Here is an 18974-nt window from a genome sequence, read left to right as displayed (position 1 = left end):
TGGGCGGTGGGCAGGACCTTGGGGTGCGGGAGCGGAGGCTGTGGAAGGAGGGGTGGGCGGTGGGCAGGACCTTGGGGTGCGGGAGCGGAGGCTGTGGAAGGAGGGGTGGGCGGTGGGCAGGACCTTGGGGTGCGGGAGCGGAGGCTGTGGAAGAAGGGGTGGGCGGTGGGCAGGACCTTGGGGTGCGGGAGCGGAGGCTGTGGAAGAAGGGGTGGCATGGGGAGCAGGGACAGCATGCAGGGTGCGGAGTCACCTTTCAGGCTCCAGTAGCCCCCATGCTTTTAGGAGCTTCCATCACCCCGACTTGGGCCTACTTCTGTGCCATAAAGTTCCCCACCCTCCAGCCCTACATTTCGGTGACTCTAGGTCTCAACGGAGGAGCCTGGGTGGGAGCAGGAGGCGGGTCACGTGGCAGCTGCGCTCACTTGCCTCGCTCCCCTCCCAGACCCTTACGGCTGGACGGTGCCCTTGTGACCCCCTCCCCCAAGGCCCTGCCCCTCTTCCGTGCACCCTGCCCTGAGCCTGCTCCCTGACTCTCTCTCTCCTCCCCCCACCAGGTTGCTGAAGCGGAGCCCAGGGAAGGTGCGCCGGGATGCAGAGCATAAAGTGCGTGGTGGTGGGTGACGGGGCGGTGGGCAAGACCTGCCTCTTGATCTGCTACACCACCAACGCCTTCCCCAAGGAGTACATCCCCACGGTCTTCGACAACTACAGCGCCCAGAACACGGTGGACGGCAGGACTATTAACTTAAATCTGTGGGACACGGCAGGCCAGGAGGAGTACGACCGGCTCCGGACGCTTTCCTACCCCCAGACTAACGTCTTCATCATCTGCTTCTCCATCGCCAGCCCGCCCTCCTACGAGAATGTGAAACACAAGTGGTACCCGGAGGTCTGCCACCACTGCCCCAACGTGCCCATCCTACTGGTGGGCACCAAGAAAGATCTGAGAAACAACCCCGAGGCCACCAAGAAGCTAAAGGAGCAGAACCAGGTGCCCGTCACCACCCAGCAGGGAATCACCCTCTCCAAGCAGATCCACGCCGTCAAGTACATGGAATGCTCTGCCCTCAACCAGGACGGCATCAAGGAGGTCTTCACGGAGGCCGTGCGGGCCGTCCTCAACCCTCCCCCGGTGAAAGCTAAAAAGTCCTGCATCCTTTTGTGAGGAAGACTCTGGAAACCCAAGCATGCCTCTGGGCAGGGTGGCTGCTTGGGGCTGGGGAGGGTGCCTTAGGACTCGGAGATGGTTCTGCCCTTGTCCAAACCTTGCCTGGTCCCTCTGCTCCCAGTGATGCTAGTATGTAAGGCCCTTTTCTCTCCAGACGCTTCTCTGCCCCACAGCAGGGGACGTCCTGCCTCCATTGTATCCAGCGTGTCCCACCCCCCTGCCCCAAGCCTGGCCTTCGTCCAGTGACGGTGCAACTGTTGACCTGGGTGTCACCAAACCAAGGCTGTTTGCAATAATAATAAACCTTGTTTGCACTAATGCGTAGATTGTCTTGGATCACATGGGGGGGGGGGGGTCATTGGACAGTTTCCCCTCCCCTTTGATGTGTAACTCAGAGCTGAACGGCTTCCATATCTTGGCAAGCCCTCTCCTGAGAAGCGAGAGCTTCGACAGCCTCTGCAACCTCATACGCCAGCTCCTCGGCCTTCGGTCCCCCAAAACCCCCTGTTACAGGGATGGAAGGAAACCAAAAACCGTGCTCGGTGCTGAGTCAGGCTCGGGGGTTGCTCGGTTTGGCTGACGGGCCGGCGGAACGGAAGCGATTGCTGAATTGCAGGTTGCAAAGCTCCGCCCCCAAAGACACACGTCGGGCTCGCTTTTGTCCCGTTGAAGACCTGTCAGGGCCTCCACTGGGTTGACTTCTGATTTGTCAGAAGACCTTTTTGTCTCCTGCTGGCCTCCTCAACGTTCCTTCTCCTCTGAGACCACCCGGCCGCACGGCGTGTTTGGAAAAGCTACCCCTGTGTGAAGATGCTGTCGCTGTGTCCCGCCTGGTTCCGAAGAGAAGGCGTTTGTGCTCACGGGGTGGGGGAGCTGGTACTTCTGTTTTGTTTTTTTCCCAAAGGAGTTTTTGTTTTCTTCTGACACGGCCCCATTTCCAGAGACACGTTTACAGAGCCGGAGGCTCCAGCCACGCTGGCTACACGCCCCCTCTTCCACAGCTAGAACAGGCGGCCCAGCCCGCCCTCTGGGGTCACCTCTTTTCAAAGAGCACCACGCTTTGCTGCTGGCATTGAGATCCTGGGCTGGTTCCTCCTGTGCCCAGCCACCTCTCTCTGAGACCACGTGTCTTCCTCCTGGGAACCAGACCTGTCCTGAGAACTTCCAAAGCCACCTGCCCCTTTGCCTCCTGCTTAGTGAGCGGCAGCCGTCAAGTGTTTATTTGAAGTGGGGAGCGCTGCGAACACCATGTGCCTAGACAGGGGGTCTTGAAGACACCAGTGTAGGCGATCAGTGAGAGTCTCTCCTCCTCCCGCCGTCTTCCCGCAGCTGCCCTTTGAATTCTGCTACAGCAAAGGCCAATTGCCCCAGCCAAAACCTTTGCACAAAACCGTACCACTGTGCATGGCCCTGCCTGGCGTGCAGGGGACTGGACGCGCTGACCCCTCGGAGTCCCTCTGGTTCTGTGATCTCCTCACTGCTCCACGTTTCAATCCAAGCGTCAGACCTGACCCGTTGATCCAGCAGATGCAAAGATGAAGCAGGCTCTGTCTCCCCTCCCGCCTCCCGCCGCCTCTTTCGTGCCCATGCGACACTCCCAGCGGACTGCCTTCCCTGTGGATGCTCCCCCGGGGCGGGAGGAGGGGGCAGTGCAGCCTGGAGGCCAAAGAGAGATGCAGGAAACTACGGCGCTGCAGCGTGTCCTGGGAGGTCCTGGCAAGGAGACCTGGCCCCTTTCGTTGAGTGAGCTCAGATATGGAGGCTGAGGCCAAGGGGAACGACCTGCGGTGGCTGGGAAACAAGATGCATTCTCTCTCCTCCCCAGCACAGCTGTAATGCAAGCAACCGGCTCCCTCTTGCACCCAGGGTCAGGCAGCCACCAGGAACCAAGGGCCAGGGAGTCTCTGCCCTGTCCGGACAGGCTCAGTTGAATGTGGAGGGGACATTCGGGTGGGAGGAGTTCTTGTGCCACGGCAGAGAGTTCCAGTGGTGCTGGTGGCGGGTTTCCACTCACTCTCCGCCCACGTCCATAGCGCAAAGTAGCAAATCATGAGCCCTGTCCAGCTAATGCAGAGAATCCAGTAGGTGGGACCAACCCGGCCATCGATGGCAGCTGGAGGCCACGAAGGTTGCTGGCACTCTGGGCCGTTCGCCGTCCCTTCCCATAGCAGAGCGGCAGCCTCCAGAGCTTCACATCCCTGGCTAGGGGCTTCCTGACACCAGCGTTGGCCATCTTGGGAAACGTCTCCCATGAACAGCGAGACGAGGCCACCGGAGCCTCCACCTGTCTCGCCAGGCCGACGGCGGGTGGCCACCCTCAGCTTTGCCTGTGTCCGGGATGAGCGCAGAAACTCGCGAGGGTCAGCGCACCGCCCGCTGCCTTGACAAGAGAAGCCTCCGCCAGCGCGTCACAAGAACCCAGGTGAGCGGGACGAGCGTCGGCGTGCAAGCGAGAGCTACAGGCTGCAGCCTCTAGTGGGCGACATGGCCAACGTCGCAGGCCACCCGCCAGGATGGGCGAGGCACTGCAGGGTGTATGTACAGCCGACGGGACCTTGGGAATTAGCACAACGCGGACATGGCCTCTGTGGTAGCTGCCTTGGCTGGCTAGCGTACCGGGTGAAAGGCAGCTCAGAGGTCTGCGCTGGGGCAGCCGGCGGCCCAGCGTGAGGGGCAGAGGAAAGGAACTGCCTGTATAACAGGATGTATACGGCACGGCTGGCCGGGATTTCTGAGCGGAGCCCCGTTCCAGCCCGCTCTGGTTTTCCTGCCGGCTCCAGCGCCCTCTCTTGATTTCGGCTTGAAGGGCAATTCTGCCCCTGCGTTTAATACGTTTGTGACGCCGGAGCCCAGATTGCAAACGAACCCCGGGGACCCCGGAGAGGTGAGCTCGCTCCCGAGGGACCCGCGGAGGGAAAAGCCAAGAGAAACAATCGGGTCTGGCTGCAAGGAGCGCCTCGCGGTGTTGCTTTAATAAATAGAATATGTCAAGGCTGCCTGTGTCTGCCGGGCTCTGCTTTGAAACCCTCCGGGGGGGCGCCCTCAGCAGCTGGGGCCGGGCTGGGCCTGGTGTGACGGCGAGTCGGGGTCCCCCCGATCCTGCAGCCCCGTAGCAGCAAGAACAGACTCCACCAGCCGGTAGAACAGGGAGGGTTTATTGCTCCTCTCAGATACAGCACCGCACAGATGTGATGTGGTTACAGGAGCCTGGGCCAGGATGCCTCAGCCCCCTTGAGATGCCTCAGCCCCCCAGGGCCCTCAGATTCCAGCCCCCTCCTTAGACTTTCTCCTTCATGGTTCCAGCCCAAGACTGCTCGCTCCCAGACCCTGCCCCCAAGCCAGCTGTTCGCCTCCGCCTCCCTCCTTTTGTCTCTCCCCTGGGGACAGAGCCTTGTTATCAGATGTCTGGGCTAATCCACATGTGGGTGCATCAGTGGGAATCACACATCACAGCGCAGGGGGACACCGGGTTACAGAGCAGACAGCCCCCCCACTACGTCACACCTGGCCGAAGCACAAGTGGAATGTCTTTTGATCTCTGTGCTCCCCTTCCCGGGCATCGGTCCCCCATTGAGATGACTGTGATGGTCTCTTCGGACCGTAAAGTCCATGAATTGCCCCCAGGGAGGCCTCTCCCCATGTGTGGCTGCAGCAGTGATGCCCTGGCCCACGGGCCCTAGATCTGACCAGCCGGGTCCAGGGGGTTCTAGGTGGAAACCTCCCACCAGTGTTCCCGGCAAGCGGAGCGCTTGGGCAGCCACCTGGGAGAGATGGAAATGCTGCCCAGCTGCTTGGCAGACTGCCTGCCCTCTCGGTTTCTCTGCACCTGCCTCAGTGCACACAACAATGTTTATTCCGCACATGGATGGGAAAAAAATTAGAGGGTACATTGGCTCCCAGCCCTGGGATGTGCAGTCCCCTCTGAGCTGATAGCCAAGTCCAGTAGCCCAGCCACCTTCTCCGGCCCCTGCCTGTGTCGATTCATTGTCAGCTGGGCCCTCGAGCCTCAACTGGGCACAATGTTCATGCTGACCGAGCCGCTGTCTGTGGGGGTCTCGGTGCTGTACGGGCCTCCTGGTGCCTTGCTGCAAACCAGCCTCCGACACGTAGAATGGGCCCGGGTCCCCGCCCCTCTGGGGCACTGAGCACCTGTCCAAGTGCAAAGTAATTGTGCTCACAGGGTGCTGCAGCAGACACCCTGGGGTTCCTTGTCCCATGGAGGCCCCCCGAGCCGATCCACAGCTGTCTTCCCCACGGGGCAGTGCCAGCGGAGCCCAAAGGAGCCGCCCGAGAGTGGGATTCCAATCGAGGCCAGATTCGAAATTGGCACAACTGCCACTGCCGGGCGGAGTGGCCTTGGTCAAGTCCCTTAGCCCCTGTGCATCCCTGTCAGTAATTCCTCTGCCAGTGCAGGGTGTGGGAGAGTTAATTCCTGTCAGAAAGTGCTGCAAGGGGTGCCATGGTTACGGCTGGGGGTCCCCTGCCATCCCTAGAGCTGCTCTCTGCCTCTCCCCTGCAGGATGGAGCAGCCTGGGCTGGCTGTTTTCACACACAAGAATTTAATCTGTCCCAGCATCGCTTGGAATGCCTGGCTCAGCCTTGGCGCCTCTCCCCCCTGCCCTCTCCCCTCTCTGCTAGCATCCTGGAGCTGCTGGGCAGGGGAGAGGGCCCCTCGGGGGATGACCGAGGCTGGAGGGTGAGGGGCCCCCCCCCAGACGGCGGAGGCTGAGGGAGAGATCCAGGAGCCCCGGGGCTGAAGCTGAGAAGCAAAGAGCAGGGGCTGCCCGAGCTGACTGGAAGCTTTCCCCACCTCAGCCCCATTGAACTGGCCCCGAGTTGGGCGGCTAACTCCCAGGCAGGATACAGTGTGGTCCAGCCCCCCGCCCCGAGCCTGGTGAAGGGAGCAGGGCTGCCTGGGGAGGCCCTGCTGTCTCCCAGCCCCGCTCAGCCAGTCCAAGCTGAGTTCACACCACAGAGCCCGCTGTGCGAGGGGCGGGACGGGACCCCCCAGGAAAACGTCCCTGGGCATCTGTCCCTGACTCTCCATGTGGTCTGGGAGGGGGGATGACCGTGCCTCAGTTTCCCCCTTTGCATAAGAATGGGTAGGCCGCTTTTCTCCCAAGCCCTGCGGGGTGCTCACAACATGCCTGCCGAGAGGGACCCAGCAGCCTCATGTACCCGGTGGGAAATGGAGGCCCAGCGAGAGGAAGGCTCAGCATTCGCAGCCGTGACCTTCCATTCGGGGGGCAGCGTTCGACACCTTGGCGCTGTGTCTCTACGGCGCCGAGCACCCCGGCTCTCCCAGAGTCTGTGTGTTGGAGGCTGGAAATCCAGCACCACCGGCTGGAGCTGAGCGCCCAAGTCAGAGCTCGCTGTGGTGATAGGCCCCGGGGGGAATGCAGGAGTGGCGTTCGACCTGCCGTTTTGTTCCGTCCACAACCGCTTCCTGCCCTGAGCTGCCCTATGGCCGACCTATTTCCCAGGGCCTCGGCGGGGGGTGGGGCGCTGCACTAGCCAACGGTGCCGGGGCACTAGAGCGATAACTGGGCATTGTCCTCGCTGCATCCTGTTCAAAACAGCTCTGCTCCTCCCCAGAGGTGGCTGCAGGGATGCATTCAAGGCATTCCTCGGTGGGATCAAAGGCGCAGTGTAAGCACAGTGGATACAGTGACAGGGTCCTCCCAGCACAGCTGGAAGGAGGGTGAGCCATCCTGGGCAACCAACTTCAGTAGCCATGGACAGCCCCGGCAAGGGAGTCAGCCCCCCAGTTCTGTCCCAGCAGCCCCTGGGGCGTGGTCCTGAGCTTCTGGCAGTGTCCAGGGGCAGTTCCCTGCTCCCCGGCCGGCCGCGGCCCCTCAGAGAGCACGGCCCACCCCTGCAGCTGTGCAGAGTGTAGTTAGCGCCCTCAGCAGAGGTGGCTACAGGCTGGGGGGGCCCGCACCAGGCAGCAGCCCGCAGGGCAGGAGAGCGGGAACAGGCAGGGCACAGCGGCTGGGACACAACGGACCATAAGGTGCCCCCATGGGCTAGTGCCCGAGCTCAGGGTGAGAGGCCAGGACTCCTGAGGTCCATTCGCAGGCTAAGGCGACTCGGTCTCTCTCCCTGGTAACTGGAACCGCTGAGGGCCAGGTGCTGCCAGCTCTGAGGCCATCACCGCCAGCTCTGGCCGCTGGCCCAGGAGGGGGTGCCGGAGAGCGGTGCTCAGGCGCAGTAGGGACCCCTGGGACTCCCCCTCCCCACACACACCCCTACCTGTCCCAGGGACTCTTCCCACTCCCCCCGTCTACCTGACCCATTAATGCAGCCCCCAGCATCTGTCTGCCCCAGGGTAACCTTTCCCCCAGCCCAGGGCACCTCCCCCTCCATGTATGCCTGAGGCAGGGCAACTTCCCCCCCACATCTGCTTGCCCCAGAGAACCCACCCGTCTGACTGCCCCCCACACCTTCCTCTGCTGGGCCCAAGGACCCTCCCCCCCCCCGCATCTGCCTGCCCCAGCCCCTCCCCCACATCTGCCTGCCCCCATGTCTCCCGCCTTCGTCTACCTGCTCCAAGGATCCCCCGTCTGCACCTGCCTAAGTAACCCTTCCCCCAGGAGACTCCCCCAGTTTCTGCCTGCTCCAGGGACCTCCCCCCCCCCCGGTGTTCGTCTGCCCCGGGGACCCCGCCCCCTGCAGCTGCCCGACCCAGGACCATGTTACCATCCAGGAAGACTGCAGACCTACAGCTGAGACATACGTCAATGACGCGCCCAGGAGCGTGCAGCCGCTGGGAGTGGGGTGGGGGGCGTAGGGGCCTGACTTGCCCGGCTTCGCTGTGAGTCCCCTGAATGCGGTGCTGGGCCATCCCTGCCCCTTCGCACAGTCAGCGGGGAACTGAGCTAGGAATGCGCCCCCCCGACTAAACAAAGCAGCGCACGGCCGAGACGGGGCTCAGTTCACACGGCCGGCCAGGCCCCAGGCATGGGCCCGCTCCCTCCCTCCAACTCACAGCTTTGCTGGGCCCCAGGGGAACCTTCTGCCCTACGTGCCCCCCGGCTAACAGGAGCACACTATGGGCAGAAGGCCGAGACCCTCCCTGTCGCCAGGCACACCCCCGACATCTCCTCTTGTGCCTGGGGTTAGCAGCACCCGCACGGCCCCAGGGCAGGCGGTACAGAGAGTCCCGCCCCACAGAAACAGCTCCTGCAGAGCCAGAGCCTGAGGTGGGGGGGCTGGAGGGGTCTGCTGGGCCCCACGCCCGGAGGGACCGTATCAAGGGCCCCCGAGCCAGCGTGAGGCTGCAGGGCAGATGCGGGGTCAGGCAGGAATGGCTGCCCCCTGTCCAGCACTTACTCTGACGCTCGCCGAGTCGGAGCCAGACCGGTCCCCGGGCTCGGGGGCCTGCTCCGCTCTGGGCCAGCCCCGTTGCAGTGCAGAGGGCTGCGGTAACGTGCCCCCTCGGCCCAGACCCCTCAGGGCCTGTCTCCGGCCTCGGCTAGGGGCGCCTTGGCGTCCCTCAGGCGGGGGGGAGGGCAGGCGGCCTGTGGCGGGAGGCACGTGCTGGCCCGCAGCCGGGCATGGCCTAGAGCCAGCTGCCCCTCTTATCAGGGCTGCTTGGCAGTGCCTCTCCCTCCCACCTCCACAGGGATGCAAATAAGGCCTTTGTTTGCCCAGGGCGCCGAGGCCTGACTTCCTGGTGGGGGGACAGCCCGGGAGCCGGAGGAGCAGCCCCCGCCCGGCCCGGCAACAGAACCTCATTGTTCCCCCGCGGCCGCTTCATTTCACTAGCAAAGCCGCCGGGGTGGACGGGGCGGGGGAGCGCGGCAAAGGGCACCCCGCTGGCTGGAGAGTGAGCCCCGGCTGCTGTGAACGCTGATGCCGGCCTCCCTTGGAGAGGGCCCGTCGCTGGGGGCTGGGGAGACCCCGGGCCCTGCACCCCCATCCACAGCCAGATGCGACCCTCAGCCGGCAGGCAGGGCAGAAGGTTTAGTAGTGCACAGGGACACAGCGCAGAGCAGACTTGTCAGCACAGGGTCCAGAAGCAGCCGGGACAACCCATCTTGGGGAGAGGGGGCCCAAAGGGAAGGGCCCCCCAATCCAGCAAGACTCACTCACACACCCAGCAACCCCACCCAGCAATCCCAGGCAAAAGAACACAAGAACGGGCATACTGAGTCAGGCCAAAGGTCCATGTAATCCAGTATCCTATCTGCCCACAGTGGCCAATGCCAGGTGACCAAGCGAGAATGAACAGAAACAGGTAATCATCAAGTGAGCCCTCTCCTGTTTCCCATTTCCAGTCATTCCTACTCATCCCTGCAAATAAGAATTGCAAGGGCTTCATCTCCATGAATGTATCTGGGTCTTTTTTGAACCCTGTTAAAGTGCTGCTCCTCACAGCATCCTCTAGCAAGGAGTTCCACAGGTTGCTTCTGTTATGTGAAGAAAAACTTCCTTTTATTTGTTTTAAATCTGCTACCTATTAATTTCATTTCGTGACCTCTAGTTCTTGTGTTATGGGAACAAGTAAATAATTTTTCCTTTTTCACTTTCTTCACACCAGTCATGATTTTATAGACTTCTATCATATCCCCCCTTAGCCTCCTCTTTGCTAAGCTGAAAAGGCTTTTAAATCTCTCCTCATAAGGCCGCTTTTCTGACCCCCTAAACAATTTTATTGCTCTTTTCTGATTTTTTTCCAATGTCAAGATTTTTTTTTTTTTGAGATGAGACAAGCACACCTGTACGCAGTATTCAAGATGTGGGTGTACCATGGATTTATACAGAGGCAGTAAGATATTCTCTGTCTAATTCTCTAGCCTTTTAAAAATTATTTCTAACATTTTATTTGCTTTTCTGACGGCTGCTGCACATTGAGTGGTTTTCATAGAACTGACCACAATGATTCCAAGATCTCTCTTGAGTGCTTCTAGCTAATTTAGTCCACATCATTTTGTAGGTTTGGAAATTATTTTTCCAATGTGCATTACTTTGCATTTATCGCCATTAACATTCATTTGCCATTTTGTTGCCCAATCACCTAGTTTTGTGAGCTCCTTTTGAAGCTCTTCACAATCTGCCCTGTCATCCAATTGTGTGAGATCCCTCTGTAATTCTTCTCAGGCTGCATTAGACTTAACTATCTTGCGTCGTTTTTTTATCATCTGTGAATTTTACCACCTCATCATTCATGCCATTTCTGAATACGTGGAACAGCACTGGTCCCAGTACAGACTCCAGGAGGACACCCCTAGTCACCTCTCTCTACTGTGAAAACTGACCATTTATTCCTGCCCTTTGTTTTCTATCTTTTTACCAGTTACTGATCCATGACAGGACCTTCCCTCATGACACCTTACTTTTGCTTAAGGGCCTTTGGTGAGGGACCTTGTCAAAGGCTTTCTGGAAATCTAAGTACACTCTACACGTTGCATCCCCTCCTGTCATGTTTGGACTGTGCCTCAGTTTCCCCTTCCACACAGCGGGGATAATAACACGGATGGGGCAGTTTGTAAAGCCCTTTCGCCTCCTATGAGGGACAATGCTCTAGGTGGGGAAAGGATTAGAGTCCTCATTAGGAGAGAAAGGGATTTTCCCACTCAGACAAATCTACGGTTGGAGCTGTGTCCACATGGCCTAAGGCCAGGGCTCGGCCCAGAGGCTCAGCAGGGCTCAGGCTCTGACCTCCTAGGACCCGGCTCTGCTGGCGGGCTGGAGTCAGGCCGAGGGGTGTGTGGATAGAAGCAGGGCTTGTGCTCCCACTGGAGTCAGCCCTGAGGCTGTGTGTGCCGTGTGGACTTACACACTGGCCAGCTGCCCAGAGCTTTGGGTGCAGGAGCTCTCTGGCTGGCTCGTTTGTTCCTACCTCAGAGGGAGAGCCCCAGGCGTGGCCCAGATGGGGCTCAGCTTGCAGGCCTGGTGGGGGCTGGAAGAGCTGTGCCCCACTGGGGCTGAGGGGGTTCCCGAGCGAGGCCTGTCTCTGGGCTGGCTGACCACGCCGCTCTCGGCCCCACACGCCCGGCCCTGCCTGGCAGAGGGGCTGGCGGGAGCTGCGCCCTGTGGAGAAGTGGCTTTGGCCGAGGCCTCCCGGTTCTGCTGGGCATCTGCCAAGGTCCCAGCCGAGGAAGCCCAGCCAAGCAGTCAGGACAATGGGGGTTTGAGGAGGGCCCGGGATGCCGCGGGATAGAGACGCCTTTGTTCAGACAGCAGCTCTCTGCCAGCCCGGGGCATGCCAGGCTCAGCAAGCATGGGGAGGTGCTGAGGGCAGGCGTTGACTGCCTCTGCAATGGTAGGGGTGGGCCAACAGGCCGGGGGGAGACATGAAGGGAAGGGACACAGGAACCAACTGGGGATGCAGGGTCTGTCTGGGCCAGGAAGTGCTGGGGGAAGCAGCGGCTGTCTGGGAGAGGAGGGGGCAGAGTTGGGTCAGAGGCTGTCTGGGATAGGAGGGAACGGGCATGGGGCAGCAGAGGCTGTCTGGGATAGGAGGGGGCAGGAGTGGGGCCAGGGATTTCCCTACACACCCCCATGGATGTGTATACCTCCCCTGAATTTCCCCCACGCCCCCCAGTTTTGTGAAACAGCCCACCCTCACCCTCACAGTCTCACCCCATCAGCCCTGACACCCCCTCTTGTAAATTCGAACACACCCCCAAATTTCAATTCCTGGGGAGGCTACTGGGGGGAGCAGAGTCTGTCTGGCCCAGCAAGGGAAGAGGCACCCATCTGGTCCTGCTGGCTCCCACTGCTCCCCTGCCCTGCGCTCCCCGCTGCCGTTCAGCTCCATGGGAAGGGTCCATCCTGCAGCCCAGTCCCCGCCCCCAAGAGACATGTCCACTAGGGTTACCAGGTGGCCTAAAAAAAAATACTGGACACACTTGATCTCAGATGGGGGGGGGGGAGAGAACCATCCGGGAGGGGAGCAGGGCTGGCGGGAAGCGGGGGAGTGGAACCGGCCAGTGGGAAGCAGGCCTGGCTGGGAGAGGGTTGGGGGGAGCAGGGCTGGCCGGAGGGAGATCGGGGGAGGGGACCGGCCAGCGGGAAGCAGGGCTGGCTGGAAGTGGGGTCGGGGACAGTGAGGCTGGCCGGAGGAGATCGGGGGGGGGGGGACCAACTGGCGGGAAGCAGGGCTGGCTGGGAGGGGGTCAGGGGGAGCGGGGCTGGCTGGGGGGATATCGGGGGGGGACCGGCCGGCGGGAAGCAGGGCTGGCTGGGAGGGGGTTGGGGGGAGCGGGGCTGGCTGGGAGGGGGTCAGGGGGAGCGGGGCTGGCTGGGAGGGGGTTGGGGGGAGCGGGGGTGGCTGGGAGGGGGTTGGGGGGAGAGGGGCTGGCTGGGGGGATATCGGGGGGGGACCGGCCGGCGGGAAGCAGGGCTGGCTGGGAGGAGGTCGGGGAGAGCGGGGCTGGCTGGGGGGATATCGGGGGGGGACCGGCCGGCGGGAAGCAGGGCTGGCTGGGAGGGGGTTGGGGGGAGAGGGGCTGGCTGGGGGGATATCGGGGGGGGACCGGCCGGCGGGAAGCAGGGCTGGCTGGGAGGAGGTCGGGGAGAGCGGGGCTGGCTGGGGGGATATCGGGGGGGGACCGGCCGGCGGGAAGCAGGGCTGGCTGGGAGGGGGTCGGGGAGAGCGGGGCTGGCCAGGAGGGAAGTGCGGGAAGAGAATCAGCCAGTGGAGAATGGGACTGACCCGGACACACACAGATCCCAGGGTGCTGCCCGTCCCATGCAAAAGCGACTCCAGCCCCAGGGATTCCATCCCGGCCCGGCCCAGCCCCCCTTAGTTGCGTACTGCTTGGCTGGCAGACACACTGACGCAGCGTGAGCATGTCTACCAGCCAGCCAGGCAGTTCTCAACTACGTACGGATAATCCTAATAATAATAATAAAACTTACTGCATTAGAAAATACCGGAGATTTCTACGTCCAGTATTCTCTCCATTTGTTTCCCAGACAGAATCCTCAAATACCGACTGTCGGGTACAATCCCGGACGCCTGGCCACCCTAATGTCCACGTGCTGTGGATGAGGCTTCGCATCCTGCCCAGTGCCACCGGGATCCAGCCGCCCCATCCCCCCAGCAGGCAGTCCTGTTCTCGGCCTGGCCGAATGGGGAAAGGAGAGCCTGGGGATGAAGTCCAGCCCTGCAAGCAAACCAGCCCAAACCCCTTCCTCTGCCCACCGCACCCCTCCTAAGCACCATCCTAGTGCAGCGGCCCAGCTGCGTGCGGGGGCTTGGCTCTGCTCCGGGGAGGGTGCTGGAAGGGGCAGCTGGAGTCAGCCAGAAGGAATTTACTGAGGCTGCTCGAAATGCTCCCGGCAGGCGCTTCCCAGCCCCCAGAAAGCCGGTTTTGTTCAAAGCAGATCGGTTCCTGGAAAACGGCAAAGCCAAGGAGGAACCTGTTTTCCCAAACGGCGCGACGGGGCGGCGTTTCGCTTCTGCCCGTGTCCCTCGCACAGGGGAACGTTGGTTTGTGCCCCGCTCCTGCCTGCGGGGACCAGGCGTTCTCAGCCAGCCCCCCGTCATTTGGAAATGTCGCCTGGGAGAATGCTGGCTGCTCACGTGTCTGTAGGACTGGCCCCCCCAGGTCATCCGCACTCAGGTGCTGGAGCAAAGCCCTCATCCCACGGGTGTAACCCCGCTCTGCCCATGAGTACCCCGTTCCCAGCTGTGAATTCTTTCCCCTCCCGCCGCTGCAGCGCTACGGCCCCAGGTCCTCTGTGTCTGTGCCCCCAGCTGTCGTCTCATCTTATCCTTAGCCCAGATCCTCCGCCTCCTCAATTCCCCCGATGGCCACTGATGCCTCTGTTTTCTTAGCTCCTCCTGGGGGGTTGAAAAACCCAGGAATGCCAGCTCTGGATTCCCCCCTTCGTTGGCCCGGCCTCGGCGCTCACAGCCGCCCAGCTGAACGCATGGGGCTCTACATCTTTCCCAAGGGTCGGCCGAGTCAGCACGCTGTCCTATTGGGAACGGCGCTCCCCTGGGAACTGTGGGCAGAGCGGGACAAACTCCTGTTTGCCTCTGAGCCCCCCACCCACTGAGCCAGGCCTGGGAGAGTCTAGCTAGGTTGCTGTGGCCAAGAAGAAAGCCATTGTAAGTGCCTTTCCGGCGCCCTCCCAGCATGTGGTCCTGCTGCTGGTGGGGGCGGGTGGATTGCAATGGACGTGAGCAGCCAAAATACCTTTGAGGGCTGGTGCTGTTTTCTTTGTACAGCTCCTGACGCAATGGGGGCTCGGGCTGTGGGGGGAGGCCACCAACACACCGTGGTCATGCAAATAAAGAGCAGTGGAGGAAAGGCCTTTAGGCTCCAGAGCCTCTGAGCACAGAGGACTTGAGGCACCGGTTCAGTGAACAGACCGATTCCCCCGTCGATTTGGTAGCTTGGAGACAGGTGGGAACATTTCCCTGGTGTGACGGCGAGTCCGGGTTCCGGCCCCGTAGCAGCAAGAACAGACTCCGCCAGCCAGTAGAATAGAGAGGGTTTATTGCTTCTCCAGGATACAGCACCGCACAGACGTGATGTGGCTACAGGAGTTTGGGCCAGGATGCCTCAGACCCCTTGAGATGGGGTGCCTGGGCCCTTAGATGCCTGCCCCCCTCCTTAGTCTGTCTCCTTCATGATCCCAGCCAGAAACTGCCTCGCCTTCCTCCCTTTGTCTCTCCCCTGGGGAAAGAGCCTTGTTATCTGCCCAGGCTGGGACTAGGTGTCTGGGCCAATAAAATGTTGTGAGTGGGAATCACACATCACAGCACAGAGGGACCCCAGATTGCAGAGCAGACAGCCCCCCCCCCCTCACTACGCCACACCTGGCAAGTAGAAACCACAGCACCACGTCTCAGAGCCTGAGTCGGGCCCATGCAAACGCGCTTCGAACAGCCATGGAGGTGCTGGGGCTGGCGCCCACATGATAAACCTGGGATGGCTTCACGGCCCCACTGCAACATGAGCCAGACACACCAGATGCCGAGGAGCCAGGCTCAGACACTGCCGCGGGTGTTGCTGCTTGCTATGGAGATGTACCCCCCCAGACCATATGTATCTCCCGAAATAGTGCATAGTGGGAGGACACAGACATGTCCGGGAAGGAACCACCCAGACCCACAACCAGGCGAGTGATTTGGGTGCTTTCTAATGGACGGTAACTCCCTACTGCAGCAGTCTTCAAACTTTTCGCATCTGCGGACCCCTAATGCATTTCGAATGGAGGAGCTCGCCCCTTTTGGAATCGTAGGCACAGTCGGTAGCCCCGTGCTCAGGGATGTCCACAAGGCTGTAGATACCATGAATGCCTGTGCAGGCTCGGGCCAGACAGAGCTGGCTGGGAACGTTTTCCCACCCCATGGCAACGTTCAAGAAACATTTTTCCCACTTTGAATCAGGAGAGACTCTGGAAAGCGTCCCCAAGCTGGAAACCCCAAGTGCTCCCTTGTGATTGGAAATAGCTGTTTACTAGAACTAGCTTAGCTGTCAAAAAAAGCCATTTGGAAGCCGAAAGCTGCAATTTTATCATTTCAAGACTGTTGAAATGCAACGTTTTGACAATTTCAAAACCTGGGTTTTTTCCAAGCTGAAAACGTAATCGCAGCTGAGGCAACACAGCAAACAAGCTTTGTTTCAGATGAAATGGCATTTCCCCCTTCCCCCCAAAAACGTTTCCTCCTGAGCTAGTGGGGGAGGGGAGGATGGGTAGGGTCTCCCAGATCTAGATTTTAACCAGGATTTCCAGAAGTGACTCGTGGCTCCGAGTGTCGGACTGGAGACACCGCAGGGGGGATTATCATCTCTAATACCATTAGCTCACAGACATTTACCTCCCCCCCCCCATCCTCCTTCTGTTCTGCAATGTGATTTGTCCTTTTCATGTGTGTTCATTTTTTTAATTGTATCCTTTGGTATATATGGTTGTGACAATTTTCTTCCACTATTTGATCTGAGGAAGTGGGTCTGGCCCACGAAAGCTCATCACCTAATAAACCATCTTGTTAGTCTTTAAAGTGCTACATAGTCCTGGTTTTTTTTTCACAAGGGGGATGGCTCCCAAAGGGTCACTTTTGACAGTGCCTGGGACCCTGAGTGGATCGCCCCAGTGCACAGACAGGCCTGGGAGAATATTCCTTGGATGCACTGAGAGCTGCAGAGCTGGGTGTGTCAGAGCCAGGGACCAGGCTGAGAGAGGGGGATGTTCCATAGGAACAGACCCTAGTCTTGGCTACATCCACGCTAGGAGGGTGGCAGGAGAAACCCGCTGATTCTCTGCCAGCCTGGGGAGCGGAAGGCGCTCAGTCAAACAAACCCGCGAGCGGTCTCAGGACGATGCTGCTACACTGGGCCCAGCCAAGCAGACAACGTATCAAGTAGAAACTGGGCAATTCCTGCAACATTTCTCACACCTTAGGGCAGTGAGGTCTAGTAGTGAGAACCGGAGTCCCTAAGGAACTCTGGGGCAAACCCCCGAAACTCGCGGTGCCTCCATCCCCTGGAATGCAAAACTGGGATCGAGCTTGTGTGTCGCGCCTGTCACCATAGTACCTAGGGCTTTGATTTTACAAGTCATGGGCCGTACCGACTCCTGGTGGGACCCACTATGCCACTGATGTAACAACTGGGATGCATTTGGCCTCACCGAGAGATTTATGGTGGTAAAGCACTTGGAGCTAACTAATCCACCAGGGGCAATACCCCTGCATGCCCCCAGAGAAAGACAAGATCTCCTGCGCCCAAGGTGGGTGGGAGAACCAAAACCATTGACGTAAATTGACAAAAATACTCAGCATTTTATTTCATCTCCAAGCCAATGAAAATATACATCTGGCAGTACCAATGGCAGAGAAACATGTGCAGCAGTGGGGGTAGGGGGAGTCGGGAACCCTTCCCCAGTAGCTTACAGTAGGACTGCACACAGTAAGGGATGGGACACACGGCAGACTCCACTGGGCAGCAGCAGCAGCTGGGTAGGGGGAGGGGACGACAAGCAGCTTTAGAGCGCCCAGGAAAATCCAGGGGAGAGATCGCCACTATTAAAGCTGAAAAACGGAGCAGACTTTAGCCCACTCCCCCACTGACGGCCCAAGGCAGGTTTGCTCCTGGGATATTCTTGTGCTGGCTGCTCTCAAACACTGCACAGGTCGGAACACACTCCTCTCCCAAGCAGGGCTGGGAAAGGGCACTGCAGAGGGCAGGTTCCCCTGAGCCCAGCGTGGCCTCCCGCGCAGACCTGCGACGTGGTGTGCTGGACCGGCGCTGCGCCCACCCGTGCGAAGAGCAGAAAAGCGCCAGCTGAAGGCACCCAGCACCTGGCCTCTGCTTGGTTTCAGACACATCCCACAGCTTTCTGCCCTATTTCGGGTGCCCTGTCGCCCTGCCACGTGGCCTGCTGTCTGTACTCCACTCCCCCACACACCAAAGCAAACGGCAAAGCAAGGGGAGTGTTTCTAGAGCTTCCCGGCCGCCGTGTCCCGTCCCTGACCTCCAACGAGGCGGCTCCCTCTGAGCTGGCTTTGGCCAAAGGGCCTCAGCGCGGTGACTGAGAACATGGCGCCCGACGCAGAGCCGGGTTAGCTCTGGTCAGCCAGCTGGGCAGGGTTCACACCCCCCCGGGGCAGGCGCCTGTCACCTTTGTGAGTCTGCCTGCCAGGCTCACCCTTCACCCCCCTCCATGCCACACGCTGCCCTGCTGGTTACCTGGCAGCCACCCCCCCCCCCCCCCGGCAACCCCATGCTGTCCCCCTCAGGCCAGTCCTCCGCCCTCTCCTGCCCCCAGCACATTTCTTCCCCAAGGACATTGGCGCTCCAGGCTTTGCCGCAGCGGGAGGGCCTGGCCAGCCGTGGTTCTGATTGCCAAGCACAGGCTGTGCCTAGGCTGGATGCAGAGTCTTTGTTTCAGACAGCACCAGGCCGTCCCAAGAAGCCGACCAGTGGCCTTGGCCTGCTGGCCTCTACTCCAGCACGGGGCAATGGCTGGCATAAAGGGCCAGGCGACGGGGCGCAGGCCTGTGGGTGCAGCAGGGGCCCTTATATCATTCAGAACAGGGCTGGGTCCTTGGTGTGGGCCAGGCCCGGTCGGTCAGGACTGAACATCCCGGGTACCCAATAGCTCTTTGGTGGGGCTCAGCGCAGGCCCCCAAGGGCAGGACTTCACACTGCAAAGCCCACCCCAAGGCGCCCTGGGTCAGAGCCCACAGACTGGGCACAGAGACTGAACCTCCTCGGGGGTCACCTGCTGCTCCGGGCTGATGCCGGTTGGCACAGCAAGGGAGGGAGCAGGCCTGGTCTGCTTGGCTTGGCCCCCAGCCCAGGAAAGTGGAAGCACCAGGTCTCTGGGGTGCTCACACGCCAAAGGAGCCTGCGTGCTGCTCCTCAGCCTTTGCTGCTGGCTGGCGCTGAGCCTGGACCCCGGCCCGAATCTCCCAGCTCCAGCAGCGAAATGGACATGACAAGGGGTCATCTGGGCCTGGCCCCACTCCCGAAGCTCTTTGGTGGGGACGGTAAAACTGGCCTGGCAGCAGCCCCGCGAGAAGCCGACGTGCATGGAGGCAGGCGCGCTAGAGGAGGGGGAGCTCAGCCCCGCTCGACCCACCCGGAGAGGCTTTTGGGTGGCCCCAGAAGACATAGGCTTGCCTCCACGGGTGGCCTCTTGGAGCCGGGGAACGATGCGCTGAACTTCTCACCCGCCTCAAAATCCAGAAAAAACTGCCCTTCCGGTTCCCCCTTTGGCCTGCTACCACGGTAACCAGGAGCCGTTCCACCGAACCCACTGCAGCTGCCCCAGTGGAGCAGGGAGACCCTGGCCCCTGTACCCCGGGCTGAGAGCTCCTCTCCCAAGCAGCCAG

At 60.6% G+C, this 18974-nt stretch overlaps 2 protein-coding genes across 4 annotated transcripts in view; one reads left to right on the top strand and one right to left on the bottom strand.

The window, feature by feature from the left end:
* RHOG (ras homolog family member G) overlaps positions 1–4165 on the top strand; it is a 36644-nt gene extending 32479 nt beyond the window's left edge. For both annotated transcript variants that reach the window (XM_075919688.2, XM_075919689.2), the window contains exon 2: positions 558–4165. In XM_075919688.2, coding sequence (XP_075775803.1) covers positions 593–1168 — 576 coding nt within the window. In that variant the 5' untranslated portion in view covers positions 558–592 and the 3' untranslated portion in view covers positions 1169–4165. The remainder of the gene's footprint in view (positions 1–557) is intronic.
* The window catches only part of PGAP2 (post-GPI attachment to proteins 2), a 61027-nt gene that overhangs the window by 10329 nt on the left and 31724 nt on the right, over positions 1–18974 (bottom strand). The gene's annotated exons all lie outside the window — the stretch shown is intronic.

The sequence above is a fragment of the Pelodiscus sinensis genome, chromosome 1 (genome assembly GCF_052426305.1).
Source record: "Pelodiscus sinensis isolate ZL-2025 chromosome 1, ASM5242630v1, whole genome shotgun sequence".
Taxonomy (NCBI): Eukaryota; Metazoa; Chordata; order Testudines; family Trionychidae; genus Pelodiscus; species Pelodiscus sinensis.
The sequence above is the reverse complement of the archived record's forward strand: the minus strand, read 5'-3'. Positions and strand labels throughout refer to the sequence as shown.